We start from the raw sequence: 17,625 nt of genomic DNA, 5'->3' as shown, positions 1-17,625 counted from the left end.
TATTTCCTAAGCCTTGGTGGCTTCTGCATTTGAGGACTGGTGTATAGAGTTCTGGTGTATAGAGAAGGTGGGCGATACATTATTACTGACTGAATGAATACTGTTTCAACCCACAAAATTCCTATGACAACTTTTTGTTTAGCAGACACTTCAGATTCTGAAGGAATAGATGAACAAGATTCCTGGATCTCCCGACCTCCAATTCCCCTCAGGATTTTGTGACTATTACTAAAAGCTCCAATGTGGAAACTGTCTTCAAGAATATGAGCATTATAATCATAAGTCACCAGTAATTTACTGTTCTTGCTCATTCCACCAGTCTCTCCCCAGATTCTGTAGACAAGCCAATCACATTCCTTATTGCACAAAATCACTTACTATTTATTCTTAACAATCACTCAGTGCACTCATGTTATATTCTAGATGAAACAATGTAACAAAAACATAACTCAGGCAACAAAAATATTCCCACTATTTTGGGCAAGCACACAGTAATTGTCCCACTCCTCTATCACCTAAGAAAGCCTGGCATGCAGATGGCACTTTCTCACATGTCTTATATGTCTCTCAGTCTCAGTAGAATTTAAAAGCTGGGAGCTGGATTCACACATACATAAAGCACCTGTCCTCGATGGAGTGGCTCTGAATGAGAAGAGGAGTGGAAAAGAACCATTATGTTTGGTTACCACAAACTCAAGAGTGCTGAAGAACCCAGATGATTGTTAGTGAAGAGCTGTGCTTAGCTGCAAGGGAGGAGAGACATCCAAATGAGTGGTTCCCACACCGACCTTCTGGGGAATTCGACAGTTACAGTCCAATCCAAGTTCAACTGTGTTGATAGGAAACCTTAACAGAGAGCCCCTGACTGCAATAGCCCAGTAAGACCAAACTGTTCCATGACAATCCCCTGCAAGACAACTATGAAGGTGTGACCACAGACAGGAGGGGTGTGACTTTTAAACTTCTGCCTTAGGGGAAAACTGTTTATTGTTCTCTCAAACTCTGCAGGCCCCCATTGGAGCCACCTCACCCTGATGTGTCTTGCTCTTGGACTCTGTCCAGGAGGCAACAGCTTATCTCCCCCAGCAGCTTAGCTATTGGCCCAGCAGCACCTACCATGCACAGGACTAAGGCTACATCTGTGCCACAGCAGCTACACAGAAACTGCCAGAGAACTAGAGACCGAGGTCTCATTTGGAGAAGTCATTGGATGGGGCCGTCTGTCCATCAGAAAAGCAAAGGAAAGAAGAGGGCTCACAATGCTGACACTTGGAGGGAATGGACCACAGTCAGGGGGTTCATTTGGTGGCTTGCCCTCACCCTGCAGTTGTGGCCCAGAGCTACTGCTCTGGCTGGCTTCCCAGTCTGTTGACAGGTTTTCTTTCTCAGTGGCTTGAAAACATCAGAAGGACAAGAAGACTTGCTGTTGCAGTGGGAGGCTTCCCTTAAATCTGCAGATAAACTTTCATCAAGGCCAACTTCTCTAGAGAAGTTTAACGGCTTACTTCATACAGACAGCACAATCTTAAACGTACAGTATTTTAATTGTCCGGAGTTCATCCATCTTATCCTAAAATCTGGTCTCTAGCAAACGAGGGAGAGAAAAAAGGAAAACAATGACCAGTTACACCTGCAAATGAGAAGAGCCGAAGACCTCGGAGGATGTGTCAGCTGCTGCTCTTCTTTGGGTCCCTAAATACTGAGAAGTGCAGAGGAACTACAGCGGGGCTACGGAGCCCATGGCCAGAGTGCTGATGCAAAGCAAACATAATGAAGTGGCAGGGATCGCATTATGGAACGGAGAACTGTTTTTACTACAGGAAGATTTCTATCTACGAAAACAACCAATTCAGTTGTGATACAGGAGACAGGGACACAGACATTCACCGGCACTGAAAAGCTGGTCCCCTGTATTTAACAACAGTCGCACTTCATTCACTTCAGGCAGTAATTTAGATTTCAGTACAGCAGTGTTCAGTCTCTAACACCGTTGTAGGTGTTTCTTGCTACCACAAACCTTCCTTAATAAGAGCTGGGCTTAACATGTTCCCTCGGTCTCTCAAAGGGAAGAGTGCAGCGTGGGATGGGAAACTATTCTGAAAAGCATAAGCGTAGAATCGACAGCCTGTGCATCAAGCAGGACAAACACTTCTGCTCTTGACAAACTGTCCTAGTAGAAAAGAGTTCCTAGCTCTTAGGTGTGTTTTCTCCGCTCTCTGGAACTCATTATGGTCCTAAGGTGTTCGTAACACTTAGAATATAAAAAAATGGGCCACATCTTAAAGATCGCACTTGTGCATGCACAGCAGCTTGGCCCTTTTCAGCTCTCCCCCCACAAAAGGCTAATTTCAAAGCAAACACCTGAGAATTCTAAATTAAGCAAACAAGCGCTGAGTTAAGTCACTTTCAAACAGGAACAACTGCCTGGCTGAACCGTCAAAGAACACAGAAACCCCGGGCAGAGGGACCTCACCATACCTATATTTCATGCCAGTCTGCTTTGCGGTGGACTCTTTGAGAGAAATGTGATGCTGAGGGGTGAAGGTCCCCAGGCTGCGAGCGATGATAGCGACAGTGCGGAATTTGGCCCGGGCTGCGTTCACCACATTGGGGGCGTTGGAGCTCTGCTTGCTCAGAAGTCGGTCCTCACCATTTCGACTCTTCAAATTGTGCTCTGTGCAGGCTATGGAGACTTGCATTGCTTCCCAGGACAGAGCAAGGTCCTCTCAGAACCCCACAACACAGGCGGTCGGCAGAGGGTGAGCAGTTGGGGGGATTTCGGCTGTCTTTTAACCCCTCTTGCCCCCCTTCCTGGATGCCTTCAGAGGAGTCCCAGCAGCTGACTTCAGGACCCACACAGTGGCAGAAGAGGCTGAGGGGCAGGACAGAGTCCCCGGGACCCAAAGAAGTAAACAGCCAAGCTGGAAGTTGCCTCGGCAGCTGGAGCGCGAATCAGCCTCTCCAATCTTCCCAGGCTGTGATCTCGGCTGATTAAACAGCCAGATCCATGTGGTCAGGAGGCTGGTGCAGAAGCCTAGAGCTGAGCATTCATGGTGACTGCACACAGCCCTGCCTGGAGCCAGTCCGAGGTGCCTGAATGCAGAGGGCTGGTTTCTGGGCGCTGGCTCAAAGCAACGCAGGCATACCGCAAGATGCGCTGCTAGCACCCTCTGGATCACAGGCAGGAGGCTCAACTGGAGAGGAGCATCCCAAGAAGCAGCTCACAGCAAGCAGGACCCCGCGGACCCGTGGTCTCCATCCACTATGCCTGCCAACTACCTCGCTCCTGTGCTTAGGAGAATGCGGAGGTGGAGGCTTCTCAAGACCCCTCCCCACTCATCCTCGGGCAAAAGCTGGGTCTCCTGAGCCAGCACTTACTTGGTTAGCGACTGCATAGAAGAGCTGGGAGGTCCCTTTAAGGAGCGCCTTGCCTTTGTGTGCAGTGGGAAGGAAAGATCACTGTGACCACTCCTTACTGGAACAGGACTGGGAGGGCTGTTCCATCAGGGGGCTCTGCCTAGATGCCACCAAATTTTGCTGCAGCGCAGGAGTTGAAAAGGCTGAGTTGGGGAGGCTGAGTGGGGTGCTCTGAGAACAGCACACTACTGATTAACACGTGAATGCTCTTCTGACTTGCTGGAACACAGCTTGGAATTCAGATATTAGCCTTGTCAGGGTTCATATCCCCTCTGCATGTTATTTCTTATGCAGATAAGTTAGAAGTTTCCTGAAAAGCCACAGTGCAGTCTGGATGGAGTGGGGTCTGCTAACGTACTGCAAATTTATTTAAAATACCAGAGTAGAGACGTCTGGGATGCTGCAGGGAGCAATGGGTCCTCCCCGCTGGAGGATACAGGTGGGGGTAGGTGCAATGGGGGAGAAACAGGTCAGGAAAGTAACAGGATCCATATATATTGTCATGGCCACAGGGATGGGCAGCAAGAAGTTCTGTGAGCTGAGCCTGAACCCATATAAGATGCATTTCTTGTTTGGCTGGATGTTCCATTCAGAGCAACTGCTCAAGAAACCTGCTCAGACCAAACTATCAATTAGTTGATAATTCATCTCTCCATTTGAAGTATGAGAGAAATAACTCGTCCTATGAATTTGGTTAAATTATATCTTCTCCAAAAGCTTCTTTCTAAATGTGATCCCCAACAGACCCCACTGTCAAGGAGGAAGAAACAACAAACGCTATTTGTGAATCCATCTCTGTTCTTGGCAATAGAGATCAATATGGAGGGAAATTTAGGAAGCTGTGTCTCAGTTCGTAAGGAGCAGGCAATCTGGGTGGGAAGGACAAAGCACTCGGTCTTCAGAGACTGATTATGTTGAAAATCATACTCTATGTGTCCACGGGAGTGGTACCCACACTAAGCACAACAGAATGAAAAAAGAATGAATTTCAGGAGCCTGGAGAACATTTCTTCATTTCGATCCATTACAACACTTCAGTGGAGCTTCTCTTATAATCTGACTTGGCTACTGGGACACATGACAATGTCCAGAGTTTCAGGAAGCACACGAAGACTCAACAGCCCTCCCAAAGGTATGGACTCCCCTGTGGCAGGACCCATGGGTCTGATCTGATTATCAGGAGTACAGGGAAGCATGTTCACGGATGACATAGCCTGCCTGTATAAATTAATAAATAAAACAGCTGCTCTGGCCACTTCTGCCCAAGCAAATGAAGTTGCAGAAGTGAAATCCTCAAGGAGACTCTGTGCTTGTGTTGAGATCCACTCAAGATATTATTACTCTTAACAACTTTGAACCTGAAGATAAGATTTAAACCACATTGTGGCATCCAATTCTTGATCCTCTATATATTTTCACTCTTTCCCTTAGGAAAATCAGTATGTTCATTAACAGAGGATATTTAGGATGACTGAGGGTGGCAGGGTTAAGTGGGCACCTCTTCTTTTCACCCAGGCAGGAATACTGGGACGTACCTTTCTTTAATCTTTGGAATAAACAGTGGGTAGAGAGGAAGCAGATCATAGGAACCTTTATTTTTGCACACTAAGCCAGCTCATCGGAGATGATCAACGTGAATTGGGAAAGCAGTCAAAATGAGAAGAGGAAGAAGTGGGAGGAATCAAAAGAAAGAGCTTTTAGAAAAGGAAAGTGGGAAAAAAGCAGGCTGGGAACAACAGAGGGAGGTGATGCCCTTCAGACCCGAGGGGTCAGGAACCAGGGACTTTAACTTGGCCACTGGCTTTGGGGGAGGGGAGGTGGGCAGGGGTTCAGCTGAGAGTGCTGCTGGCTTTATAGGATGGACTAAGAGGCCTGGATATATTAACCAGTGTGGTGTTTAGCTTTATTAAGGGGCTAGCAGAGAAATGCCAAAAAGCACAGCATAGCCTAGATCAGGGAAAAGGTTATCTGAACAAGACATACAAAGTAGAGCATTTCTGACCCCAATAGGACCACACAGAGTGCTTGCTTGTTCTATGGCAGGTGCTCAATCTATAAATAATTGAGAGGTGATGAGGAAATAACGAAGAGGGAGAGGGGAAGGTGGGTTGGATGGGGGAGATGCCTTTTCCTGGATAAACTCCATTCTTTAAAAACAACCACCAAAGAAAATCCTGTGCATTCACTTGGAAGCTCAGCCAGTTATACTGAAAAGGAGTGAATGGTAGCCCCACAGTTTCCTCTGCTCCTCTTGAGTGTGGTCCAGTGTCCCAACCTTTGGGACATGCCTCATAGAGAATCAAAGATCTGAGGCCAGAGGATGCTCACAGTGCAGGCTTCTTTCTTGTTGACCACAGTGAGCCTTTCATCTCTGATACCACACAGGCACTCTGACAGGCAAGCAGCAGCCCCATAGTTTCCCCAGACATCCTCATACTTCCCAGAATTAAGGGACCAGTCGCTCTCAGGAGCCTGGAAGCTAAATAACAGTTGGCTGTAGAGTGCCCATTCCTAATAAGTTTGCTAGCAGGCCACATGCTAATTAAGCTGGGGAAGTTAGACTTACAATGTATGTTCCTTTACTGTCACACACTATGAGAATTTCAGGCTTAAATAGACACACAAACCTGCATATAGATAGATTTACATAGATACACACATATACATGTATAGATATAGTTATGGGCTAGATTATCTCATCCCAAACTTCATGTATAGAGGCCCTGTCTTTGCCGCCGTGTGTCAGAATGTGACTGTATTTGGAGACAGTCTTTAAGACATCATAAGTATAACGAGGCCATAAGTTTGAGCATCAACCAAATATGACACATGTCCTTATAATAAGAACCAGGGCCAGACACGTGAAGACACAGAACAGAGGACCATTTACCAGCCCAGGGCAGAGTCCTCAGAAGAGGCCAAGCTTGCTACTATGATCTCAGACTTTCAGTCCATAGAACTAAGAGAAAATATTTTTTTCTCCTGTAGCTATTCAGCTTCTAGTACATTATTGTATAAGGCTGCTTTAATACAGGCAGGAAATATAATTTATATCTATAATAATATTCATAAGAAACTATTGGAGCATACTAACATTTAAGCTTCTAAATGTCATTATTAGTCACAATGAATGTCACTAGATATACTCCACACATCCCAAGCTGTCATTAATGTTCTATAGGAGAATGGTGAGTTCCAGCCCAGCCTGAGTGACCACAGCATACCTCTGTCATAAAAACCAAAAGGTAGAAAGCAATCTATAGATCTGCTCTCTAGGAAGGGCTGCTGAAATGTACCCTGGAGAAAGACCCACATGCAATCCCTTTATTCTGCTTCATAAAGTCATGCAAAGTTCTATGTGGTTGCTCTTTTTGTTTTTTAACTAGCAAACATTAATTATAAAAAGAAGTAAGTGTCATCGTAAGTATTTGTGACATAGTGTGGTAACAGTCACCTCCAAACACCCTTTTACTGCCTCTCTCCCACTCCCCATCCTTTCTGCTTTCATGTTATACAAAACAAGTCTCTATTGGAGTAGTAGCAGCTGTTAGGCACATTTCATCATTTCCCTTGGGTCTACTGATCTCCTTTGCTTATTGATTTTCCTTTGAAGCGCTTGCTCATATTCCCTAAGACGGGAATCAGAGACATCCTTAAGCAGTGGAGAGAGCACCACACCAGTAGACAAAGCCCAGTCATGACATCTCACCTGTAACTTAGGAGTAGCCTTCAGCTTCCTCTCACTCCTTTCCTTCAGCTGAAGCACTTGTGGGGGTGGGGTGGAGTGGGGTGGGGTGTATGTGTCTACATATCTTTATTCTGAAGACCTTTTGCTGCGTGTGTTCTGTAGATGTCATGACTCTATCCCTAAAGTCATATAGCACAAGACTAAAGTACTGTATACTCTTTAGTTTGGCTAAGATCTCAATGGGTTCCTATTTATTACCTAGAAGTCAAGTTTTAGCACTAGAATCAACCATATTGGGTCTTGGTAATAGTGATATTTAAATGCAGATTACAGGGTGTAAAATTTGTATCCCAGGGCTTTTTGTTTTCATGGTCATCTCAAAGTTCCTAGAACCACCCTGGAGACTTGACAGCAGATGTGCGAGTTGCAGCTAAGCATGATGCTCCTTCTTCCTCTGCCTCTTCCCTTTCCTTTGCTACTGAACAGGATGCTTATATTCTTGGAACCTTGGTTTCCTCACAGAGGCATAGTGACATAAGGATGTGGCTCTCCAGAGGCACTGCCCAATAGGAGCTGCATTCTCTGGTTGAGGAAGCACTCATTCCAGATGACACAGGCAGAGTTCGGTTGTAACTGAAGAAGCCTTCCTCTGGACTGCTGTGCATATAGCTCCTCACTTCAGAAGGACTTCACATACCCCCTCCTTTGAACACAGCTTAAAAAGAAATCCAATTACCATCATGAGTGCTAGACATAAAACCAATTTAGAAAGTCTAAATATCAACTTTAAAAAATACTTTGTGACTGTGTATTCTTATCCTATTGCTGTAAAAAAATTCCCAATTACCCAGAAAAATTTTGGTTTATTCAATTTCTTCCCAGTGAAGTCAGAACCAAATATTTTTTTACTGGTTTCGCTCACAACTTATGGTTTATATTCCATTTGAAAGCACAGCCAGCAGGAGCCAGAAAACATTCAACCATGCAGCTAGGCAAAATTGAGAGTTATCCAACACAGAAAAGAATCTGCTAATATCAGAGGCATTTTAAACATGCACACGTACAGATGGCGAGCTGCTTCCTGTGCCTGTAATTTATTACTTATTATATTCTCACAATCTTACCCTGCCACGAGAATGATCATGATCCCATATGTACATCGACACAGCCTTTACAATGACAAATAAATCAGGCACTAGATGTACAGATGGCTTTTCCGATGAGAAGAAACTTCTAGGTGTCTACCCTTCAGCTTTCCTAGAAGAATACACTTACAAAGAACTGAACAGGACACTCAGAGCAAATCCATTTTCACACACCAGACTCTATTCCACAAACAAAGCTCAGTGAACCAAAGGATGGACCAAGCGGTAGCCCTGGGAAGCAAAGCAAGGGCATGGACATGAGAGCTGAGTATTCTGTTACTGTACTACATCCCCCCTGCTGGCAATTAACACTTAAATACATCCATAGCAGCTGGCAATTATTTCCCGGATCCAGAATATTTTGAAATATATGAGCCACAAATTCTAATCATTTTTATGAATGTTCATATAGGAAACATGGTACTCCAGTATTAGATAGAAAGAGTTGTGGTGAAATGGGAAATTCACAATTCAGCTGATTTTGCTCTGCTGTTTCTTGGTAGGTGATTTCTCACAGTTTTCAGGAAAACAGAAACTTGTAGTCTGCCTGTCTTTATTAATGTTACCTTTCTTCCAAATAATTATCCATTACCATAATTTCTACTATTGATTATATTAGCATCAGACAATCTGAAATATGTGCTGTGTCTTTTGTTAAAAGATTTTCTTGAGAGGTTAAATTCACAGAGAAATTAATTTCAAAAATAGAGTTATTATATATAATACAATCCACAACAAAATCAAGCAAATGGTACATTGCTATTTCATGTACTACAAAGTGCTTAATTAATTATGCCATGAGGCATATGGTTAATTTTCAAGTAATTAAAAGTGTTTTTAGTTTTAGACTCCTCCACAAAAATCACCATTTATGAACTTAAAATAAAAATATAAAGGAAATATATTGTTTATAACAATATTCTAAAGTGTGTTCACAATTAGACTTCAAGTTTCTGATCTAATGCTCAGAGTTGTAGTGTCCACATCTTTCTTCTAACATATATGTGTTTTGGAAGCAACACTGTTTAAAAGAACACCCAGCTGAGGTTTCTCCCCACTAGCTCTCAAAGTGTTCCAGTGCACATCTGTGAGCAATGGCAACCCCAGCATCCCAACAGCTGGCCCGCAGCAAGTAAAGTTTACAATTTCAAAACGGGAAAAAATTGTTCAGAGAATTGATGAACTATTATGTTTAAGAAAGGATATTACAAACCCTTATACTATGGCAATTTATATCTGAAATATTCCAAGCTGAATGGAAGAAGAACATGCTGTTTCTTTTATGTTCTGGGCATTGTGGTAAAAGCTTCCATGCCCATTAACTTAGTTCAGAGGAAAGAGAAAATAAGCTATTGTTAGTCAATTCAATCAGCTGAAAATTAGGTGTTGTTTAGGTGATTACATGAGCATTCATAATCCATCTTGTAATGAGAGAGGTAGAGTATTTGCCAGCATGTGCTTGACTCTAGATTTGATCCTGAAGTCTCCTTATACACACAAAATGATAAATAATCTGAAGTACGTGATATGCAGTATATCTCTTAAAACCTACAATGAATTGAATTCCTATGGAATCTCCCACAGAAAGCCATCTTTACAAGATGAAGCTGAAAAAAAAAGTTCAACCTCCAAAATGTAACTGAGACAAAAATCACTGGTTCGATTTAAGTTTGTTCATCTGCTTAGAACAAGAAAATCTATTATTATACACCTCTTTTTATCTCATAATAGTAATACATTTTGTAAAGAGTCTACTGATCTGTTTTTATTCTATTCATTTTTTTGAAATGGAAATCTCATAAAACAAGAAGATCCAAGATTTTATGGGATCATTTTTTATTTGATTTTGCTCCTTTGGCAGACTGAGAAAGGTTAATGCAGGGGACCCGGTTTAGTCTCTCACTACATTTAAAATGAAAGTTATCCTGAGTACACAGTTGCTTAAGCCTTCTCTCACCTCAGACCCAATAGGATTGCTATTCAAAAAAACCAAAAACCAAAAGAAAAAAAAAAACAAAACAAAACAAACAAAGACAAGAAAATATCAACGACAAAACTAGAAAAACAATTAGCTTATCCCTTTTCTTTCCTTCCTTTTCTTTTCTTTTTCTGTCCTTCCTTCCTTCTTTCCTTCTTTCCTTCTTTCCTTCCTTCCTTCCTTCCTTCCTTCCTTCCTTCCTTCCTTCCTTCCTTCCTTCTCCTCCTTCCTTTCTCGTGTGTGTGTGTGTGTTTGTGTGTGTGCATGCACACAATGTTGGATAAGTTCATAACAATATAACTAATAGTGAAAGTATAAAATCCAATGTTAAGCTCCACAGCTTCACAATAGTTATTATAACTGTGTAGACGTTCATTGAGATGCAAAGTCTTTGGGTCTGGCTAATCTCACTGTGTAATGCTTTTTATTTGAAACTTCATTAAAATAAAGTTTTAATTTTTTTTAAAAAAGGGTAATATGGGAAGACATGTTAGTAGAGATTCAAACTGGGACAAACATTATGGAAAACAGTATAGGAGTTCCTTGACAAATCATAACATGAAAAACATATGAGTCATGCACTTTGTGGCTGAACTAATAGCCAAAAGAATTACATCAAAATTTTGGAGAGCTCTATGCATATCCATAGTCATTGCAGTATTATTGACAAAAGCCAAGATACATAAGGAACCTAAGTGCCCATGAATGGATTGAGAAGTAAAGACGCTATGGAATACATGCCATGGAATATCATCAAGTCTGAAATACTAATATTTGCTAGAATATGGGTAAAACCAGAGAGATTAAATAATTAAATAAGCAAGATGCAGAAAGACACATGCTAGGATCTCATTTTCATGTGGATGTAAAATCAGCCTAGCTCATAAAGCTGTGACAAGAAAAGAGTTTATGTATCCCGACTTCCAACAGGAAGGAATGGAGGGATTGGAGGAAAAAGAGAAAAAGGTAAAGAAAAGAAGGAAGGAAGGAAGGAAGGAAAGAAGGAAGGAAGGAAGGAAGGAAGGAAGGAAGGAAGGAAGAAAAAATGGATGGGTCTATCTGAGGTGATAGCTATGTTAATTAGCATGGCCATAGTGATGATATTATATCTTGGTATGTACATGTATCAAATCATTAAGTGATATATATATATATATATATATATATATATATATATATTATACATTTACTAATTTGTCAATTATACTGCAATAAAACTGAAGAAAAGGAAAACAAATAACTCACCCGCTACTATGAAACTTGTTTCCTGCTGAGACTGAATTACCACTCAAATATTCAAACTCATGCTGAAGAGCCTAATGAACTACTTATATAGTTACATTAAAAACAAGTTCCTACCTTAAAGAGAAAACAACCTCTCAGTTATGTTCAATCAAGTATCATAATTTCTGAGGTTTTTCCACACGGCTTACTTTTTCTAAACAAAATGAAGTAAAAATTTAAAGTTATTTATCTAACCTATAAGTATGCCAAGTTTTTACAGGAAATTTTGGAATATATAGATAAACTCTCTCAAGTTCACATAAATCCTAGTCAAAGCACTGAGTGAGATAGGCATAGGAAGAAAGGAAGAATGCCATTCTTTAAGGAGACTTAAAATCATCCTGGACAATATTTCTTAGTTTGGTATTTTCTGCTTTCACACACAAGTTTGTAGTTGTTATTAATATTTCTGTAATTGTTGGACACAGCTGAGCATCTTTCAAGGTTTTTATCAGTTACTTCATGCTATCAGCTTTATTTGTTCTTTTATTTTTTGCTCTTTTTTCTTTCTTTTTTTTTACATTTAAATTACTTTATTTATTTACATTTATTTATATTTCAGTCATTGCCTCTTCTCAGTCCCCCCTCATACAGTTTCTCATCCCAGTCTTTTATCCCCTTGCCTCTGAGAGGGTGTCCCCCAGGACCCACCTTCCCTGGGGCTCAGTCTCTGGAGGATTAAGCACATCTTCTTCTCATCAAGGCCATACCAGGCAGACCTCTGCTGTAGAGGTGCCAGAAGCCTCAGACTGGACCGTGTGTCCTCTTGGTTGGTGGCTCAGTCTCTGGGAGCTCTCTGGGGTCTGAGTTAGTTGAGAGTCATTTTATATATATATAATCATTTCTATTTGGTATTGACATCATTTATTATTATTTGCTACTCAGCTGACTAGCTTTATGTGTTGATGAGATAGGAAGGTAGAAGATTCAGCATCCTCGTATGTGGCTTCCTAGCTGGGAGTATGCAGGCATGCATGACCAGCTGGCCAGTATGAATCAGATCAAATGCAGCTGATATGTTCTTTAGAGGAAAAGGGAGAGACCCATGTAGGCTGGGGCATTTAAATAAACAATAGTGGGATCAGAAAATATCTGGGTAGTGAGGACAGAAAGGAACTAGGCAGATAGAGAGAGAGAGCAGGCAAACAAAGCAATGCCAGGGGAAAAACAACTTCCATGGGGATGTTTCAAGTCTTGTTGGGGAATGTTCAGTGCACTTGTTATGCAGCATCATTGGAAAGAGGCTTTCTATAGTACACAGTGCAGAACAAAGTCTGTATACGTCAAGTGTCAGTAGAGGACAGTTTAGAATAAGAGGAAGACTACAACTTCTCTCACAGAGTACACATGTGAGTATGGAGAAAAATTCTTCAGGGCTTTTGATGAGGTTGGTAGTATAAGCTGAATTTTAGGTAAATAAGACTGGAAGCTATTTGTAGGTAGCTATGTGACAGGAGTTGGTTGGCAATAAGGTACAACCTGCTGAAGAGATTATGATGCTTCTCCTAATCCTAGCAGGATGGAGAAATGCTCACTAGGCATGGTAATCTAATAAGAAGTTGGATTATATATATATATATATATATATATATATATATATATATATATAGTAGGAACTTATTTTTAATAGAAGCAAAATTTTACCAGTAGTTAGCCATAGGTGGTAGGATCATAGGTAATTTTTGTTTCTTTTATTTTGCTCATAAATGATGTTCTGCTGTGAGCACATATTACTTTTGTATTAATGGAACACAAAAAGTGATGCCCAGAAAGCAAGAAATGATGCCAGAAATAATCATGAGTTAGTGGGAACACATATCCTGTAGGGAGAAGCAGTGACTTTGCTTGCTTCACAGCATTTGGGGTAAACAGCACTAGGCAGACTCAGTTTACTTTTCAATAAAGAAACCTCCAGGTATGAACTATCCAGAATACAACTACTGAGCTCTGTCAGCTAACACGAGGAATAACTTCATAAGCCAAATAACTATTTCTTTGAATCTTCATAGATCTGCTAGGGATTTGTGCCATCAGCATAGGCGAGGAACATTCTGATCCATTGAGAACAGCAGTAAGTATGGAACATTAAAATAATTTTGATAACAAAGATTTAATGACACTCTTCAATATTTGACCTCTCCTATATCTGGAAGAGAACCTGCAGGAACCCAGAGTTAGTCAAATCAATGTGAGTTGAGTTCCCTAAGAAAGCAGGGCATGTCTTGGTCTAACACAGCTGTTCAGAGAAGTGAGTTATAAATTTCCATAAACTGAAGAAATCAGCTACATCTGACAGAGAAAAACTTGGGTGTCTCCTATACAGAAGTTGAAGTACAATGCTACCATCTCTGAGACATCTGTAACAACAGTGTGTTTTCTTCAGTATTCTGCTTCCATCCCTTGCTTATTCTCCTTATTGTCTTCTATGTAATTTTGTAGTCATAACATAAGATAAGGTGGGATTAATAAAACCTGGTGTTTCTGTGTGTAGTCCTTAAGATCTTGGCAAAGCAGTAGGAATGAGGAATGCATTGGGAAAGCAGAAGGAATTTGAGCTGAGATTAAATGTGTAATACTCAAGGGGGGAAATAAAACAACCCTGAAGCTTTGACTTAATCTGATGACTGAATTTAATGGAGAAGTTGTCATCTATTATTGCTAGAGCTATAATAAATGGTACACACTTGGTGAGGTAAGCTGTGGCTTCAACAGTAGGTGTTTATTCTCATAGTTCTGGAGGCCAAGAAGTGGAAAATCAAGGTGTCAACAGGGCAGACTCCCTCCAAAGGCTCTTCTAATATCTGGTGGCAGGCAACTTCTCGTGACTCCATGCCTCTAATGTCTGTGACTGCCTTGCTACAGTGCTTTGATGTATCATGGGTCCTTATCATTCAATTTAGGCATACTTGAGTAAACTTATCTCAAGATCATTATCTTAATTACATCCTCAAAGACTTTTCCTTTCAAGTAAAGACTTGAAGCACTGAGATGTTATATCAGTATATCAGATATATGTAGTTATATCTTTTGAGGGCCTAAGATGTAGCTGTCAGTTTGCAGAAAGCATGGTCAAGCAGGAGAGAGGAAGGGGAAAGAAGGCAAAGAAGGCATGAGACAAAAGCAAGGACCTAGACTTTCTTTCTGATTTCAGTAGAGAAAAATGGAAGGCATAAACAAGTTGTTCACAATCATACATGGCCTGGCCTGGAGCACAGATGGGAGCAGCTCATAGGTGAGAGTGTTCTCTATAAAGAACTAGCAGAAAAAACTAAAAAATAAGCTAAGTTCCCACAGGTCAAATAGGGACAGCTAGTACTGTTCATGCCACATGCAGATGTTCTTTAACTAAGGACAGGAATACTGGGTGTGGGGAGACACCCATATGAAAGTATGTATAACCTTAGTGAGGATGGATTACAGCTTCCTTAGAGAGGTAACATTTTATTCTAGGGTGGCGAGAAGATGGCGCATGGACTATTTGGAAGGTAGAATTACCACCGAGACTAATAAGATGACTACAAAGCAAACAGGAGAAAAGTTGTGAGCCATGCAAGTGATGGAGGAAATACCAGTGTCTGATAAAGTGCCCAGGGTAGGGGTGTTTGCCTTTGTTTCAATCCCGTCCTAATCAAAAGCAATGATATTTTCACATGAATGCCTTTCTTATTAGTAATCGGTTAGGCCATCATGTCCACAGAAGTAAATACTGGAGTTGTCTTACTAGTGAGTGGTCCAGAATTGGAGTGTCTCAGATATGGGTACAGGAGATTTCAGTTATGGAACAGAAAAAGACACCACATCATTTAAAAAGATGCTTTAAATAAAGACAACTTGAGGAAAAAGACCTACTCAGCAGAGCGGTCCTGTGGACAAGGTGATTCAGCCTCTAAAGTAAAATCACAGTTCTGAAAAAATGTTCCTAAGCAAGATTTCAGGGTAAGAAAGTATTCTAGCCTAATACCAAAAGACACAAAGCCATGCATGTTGGCATCCTTTGTAATGTCAGCACTCAGAAGACAGAGGCAGGAGGATTGGGAATCCTAGATCAATATGAGATATAGGGTCTCAAAACAAAATAACATTGCCAAACAGATTCAAAAATCATGTTGTTGCAATGTTTAAATTCATAAATGTATAGAAGGTATAGGGAACAGATGGGGGAGTCCATAGCACAGTGGCCATGTTCTACATTTTAGCATAATTGATTGAGTTTCTATATGAAGTAGGTTGTGTTAAATTAAGCCATATTCTAATCATGGAACAATCACTAAGAAAATAATACATAGGAATAAATTTTAAAAGTAATATAATATTCAGCATAAAATAAGATAAAAGGAACAGAATAAGAAAAAAGAAGGTTTAAGAAAACAAATTGCAGCATAGTAAAGGATAATTGAACCATATCAAAAGTTAAATATAAATGGTCTAAATGAAAAGGTAAAGATTGAAAGGCTGAAGTAAAAAAAGATATGGCTACATAAGAGACATGATTTAAATTAAAAGAAAAAGTAAATTGAAATAAAATTATTGAAAAGCTATCTCATGAAATAGTAGCCATAAAAGAGCTCTAATGATTTCATTACTATTGAAGAAAATAGACTTCAAGAATTATTAAAGTAAAAGGACATCAAAAAGGATAAAAACAGAACAGTCAACACATCAGTAAAGCACACTAACTGTCAACAGATCCACTTGGATCCATGTTTCAGGACCCATCATGGCTGAAGGATGTGGGAGAGCAAAGTCTTTATCAGACAGCAGCTGGGAGTGAGAAACGTATACAGAAGGAGCCAGGTATGTGGCTTGCCCTTTAAATACCTACCTTCTTACCTCTGGCCTGTGCGGTGTGAACTCAATGGATAAACCCATTGGTAAAATTAGACTAATGTCCCAATCACCTGTCAATCAACTGTGCCATCAGGTGATGACCAAGCATTCAAAACACGAGCTTTTAGAGGAAACATTGCTTTACAGGCCTGGGGACTTGGAGCAAAGCACATGCCGTGCAAGCCTGGTGCCCTGAGTTTGGATTCCCAGAACCCATATCAAAACCAGGCACAGTAGTACACACATGTGTACTGCCAGCACCCTCCTGTGGGGTATGGGAATTAGAAATTGAGGAATCTCCAGAAGATCACAGGAATAATTCAACAGATACACAAATCACTTTTAATAAAATCAAATACCCATTAAGGATAAAAATATTTTTCCAAATGAGATCTAAAATAAAACCAAAAGAGATCATGTGTTGTGGGTTAAATATGAAAAGTGTTTTATAAGCTCACACATTTGAACCCTGGGTCTTCAGCTAGTGGCATTCTTTGAGACCGACATAAAATCTTAGGAGCCTTACAAGAGGAAATTGGTCCATGGTGGTGGGTCTTGAGATTTTATAATCTGATTCCATTTCCTGTTCACCTCCCAGTTTCTTATTTCAGATGTAATGTGGTTAGGAGGATTCCCCTTCCTGCTGCTATGCCCTTCCTATTTGCGGCCATCCCTTCCCTACCATGATGAAAGATCCACTCTAACACATCAGAAATTCCTCCTCTCTCAAATTGCTTCTCGCCAGGTATTTGATCACAGCAAATACTACAGAAAGTACAGAGCAAATACCACAGAAAGTTGTTTCTGACAAGTGGGGTTTGTCAACTGACCATGTGGTTGGTAAGAGGAATGTGACAAGTTTGGAACTGCACACTAGAAAAGCCTCACTGTGCTCTAATCAGAGATCAATGGGCCATTCTGGTGGGAGTTTGGAAGACCAGACTGCCAAGAGATGTCTGGGCAGGGGGTCCTGGTCCATGAGGTTTGAGAAAAAACAAGGTCTCCAACCAGGAACTAGGCTGGAAGCCATTCACGTATTGTGGTAGAGAATCTAATTTTATACTGACTACCATCTTTGGTGGAGAACGCTTCCAGATAGCTTAGCATTTTGAGCATGGTTGCTTCTCACTGCTCCTATCCAGGTCTACAGGGTGAGAGAGCAACACACAGAGTAAAACACTTTTAAAAAGGTGAAGTGTTATGTGGAAAGTGTGTGAGAAAGTTTGAGGCAGTGTACAAGGGTCACGCAGAAGATAGAACACTGATAACTATTAAAGGAAAAACCT

The 17,625-nt window shown here is 40.9% G+C and overlaps 1 protein-coding gene across 3 annotated transcripts in view; it reads right to left on the bottom strand.

The window, feature by feature from the left end:
• Kcnab1 (potassium voltage-gated channel, shaker-related subfamily, beta member 1) overlaps window positions 1–17,625 on the bottom strand; it is a 429,014-nt gene that overhangs the window by 265,755 nt on the left and 145,634 nt on the right. The window contains exon 1 of one of the 3 annotated variants that reach the window (NM_010597.5): window positions 2,479–3,457. The exons of the other annotated variants lie outside the window; for them this stretch is intronic. Within the exon in view, the coding sequence (NP_034727.3) occupies window positions 2,479–2,699 (221 nt within the window). The 5' untranslated portion in view covers window positions 2,700–3,457. Of the gene's footprint in view, window positions 1–2,478; window positions 3,458–17,625 lie in introns of those variants that run through there. 3 annotated transcript variants of the gene reach the window in all.

This window comes from Mus musculus, chromosome 3, assembly GCF_000001635.26.
Source record: "Mus musculus strain C57BL/6J chromosome 3, GRCm38.p6 C57BL/6J".
Lineage (NCBI taxonomy): Eukaryota > Metazoa > Chordata > Mammalia > Rodentia > Muridae > Mus > Mus musculus.
This window is presented reverse-complemented; position numbering and strand designations above follow the sequence as displayed.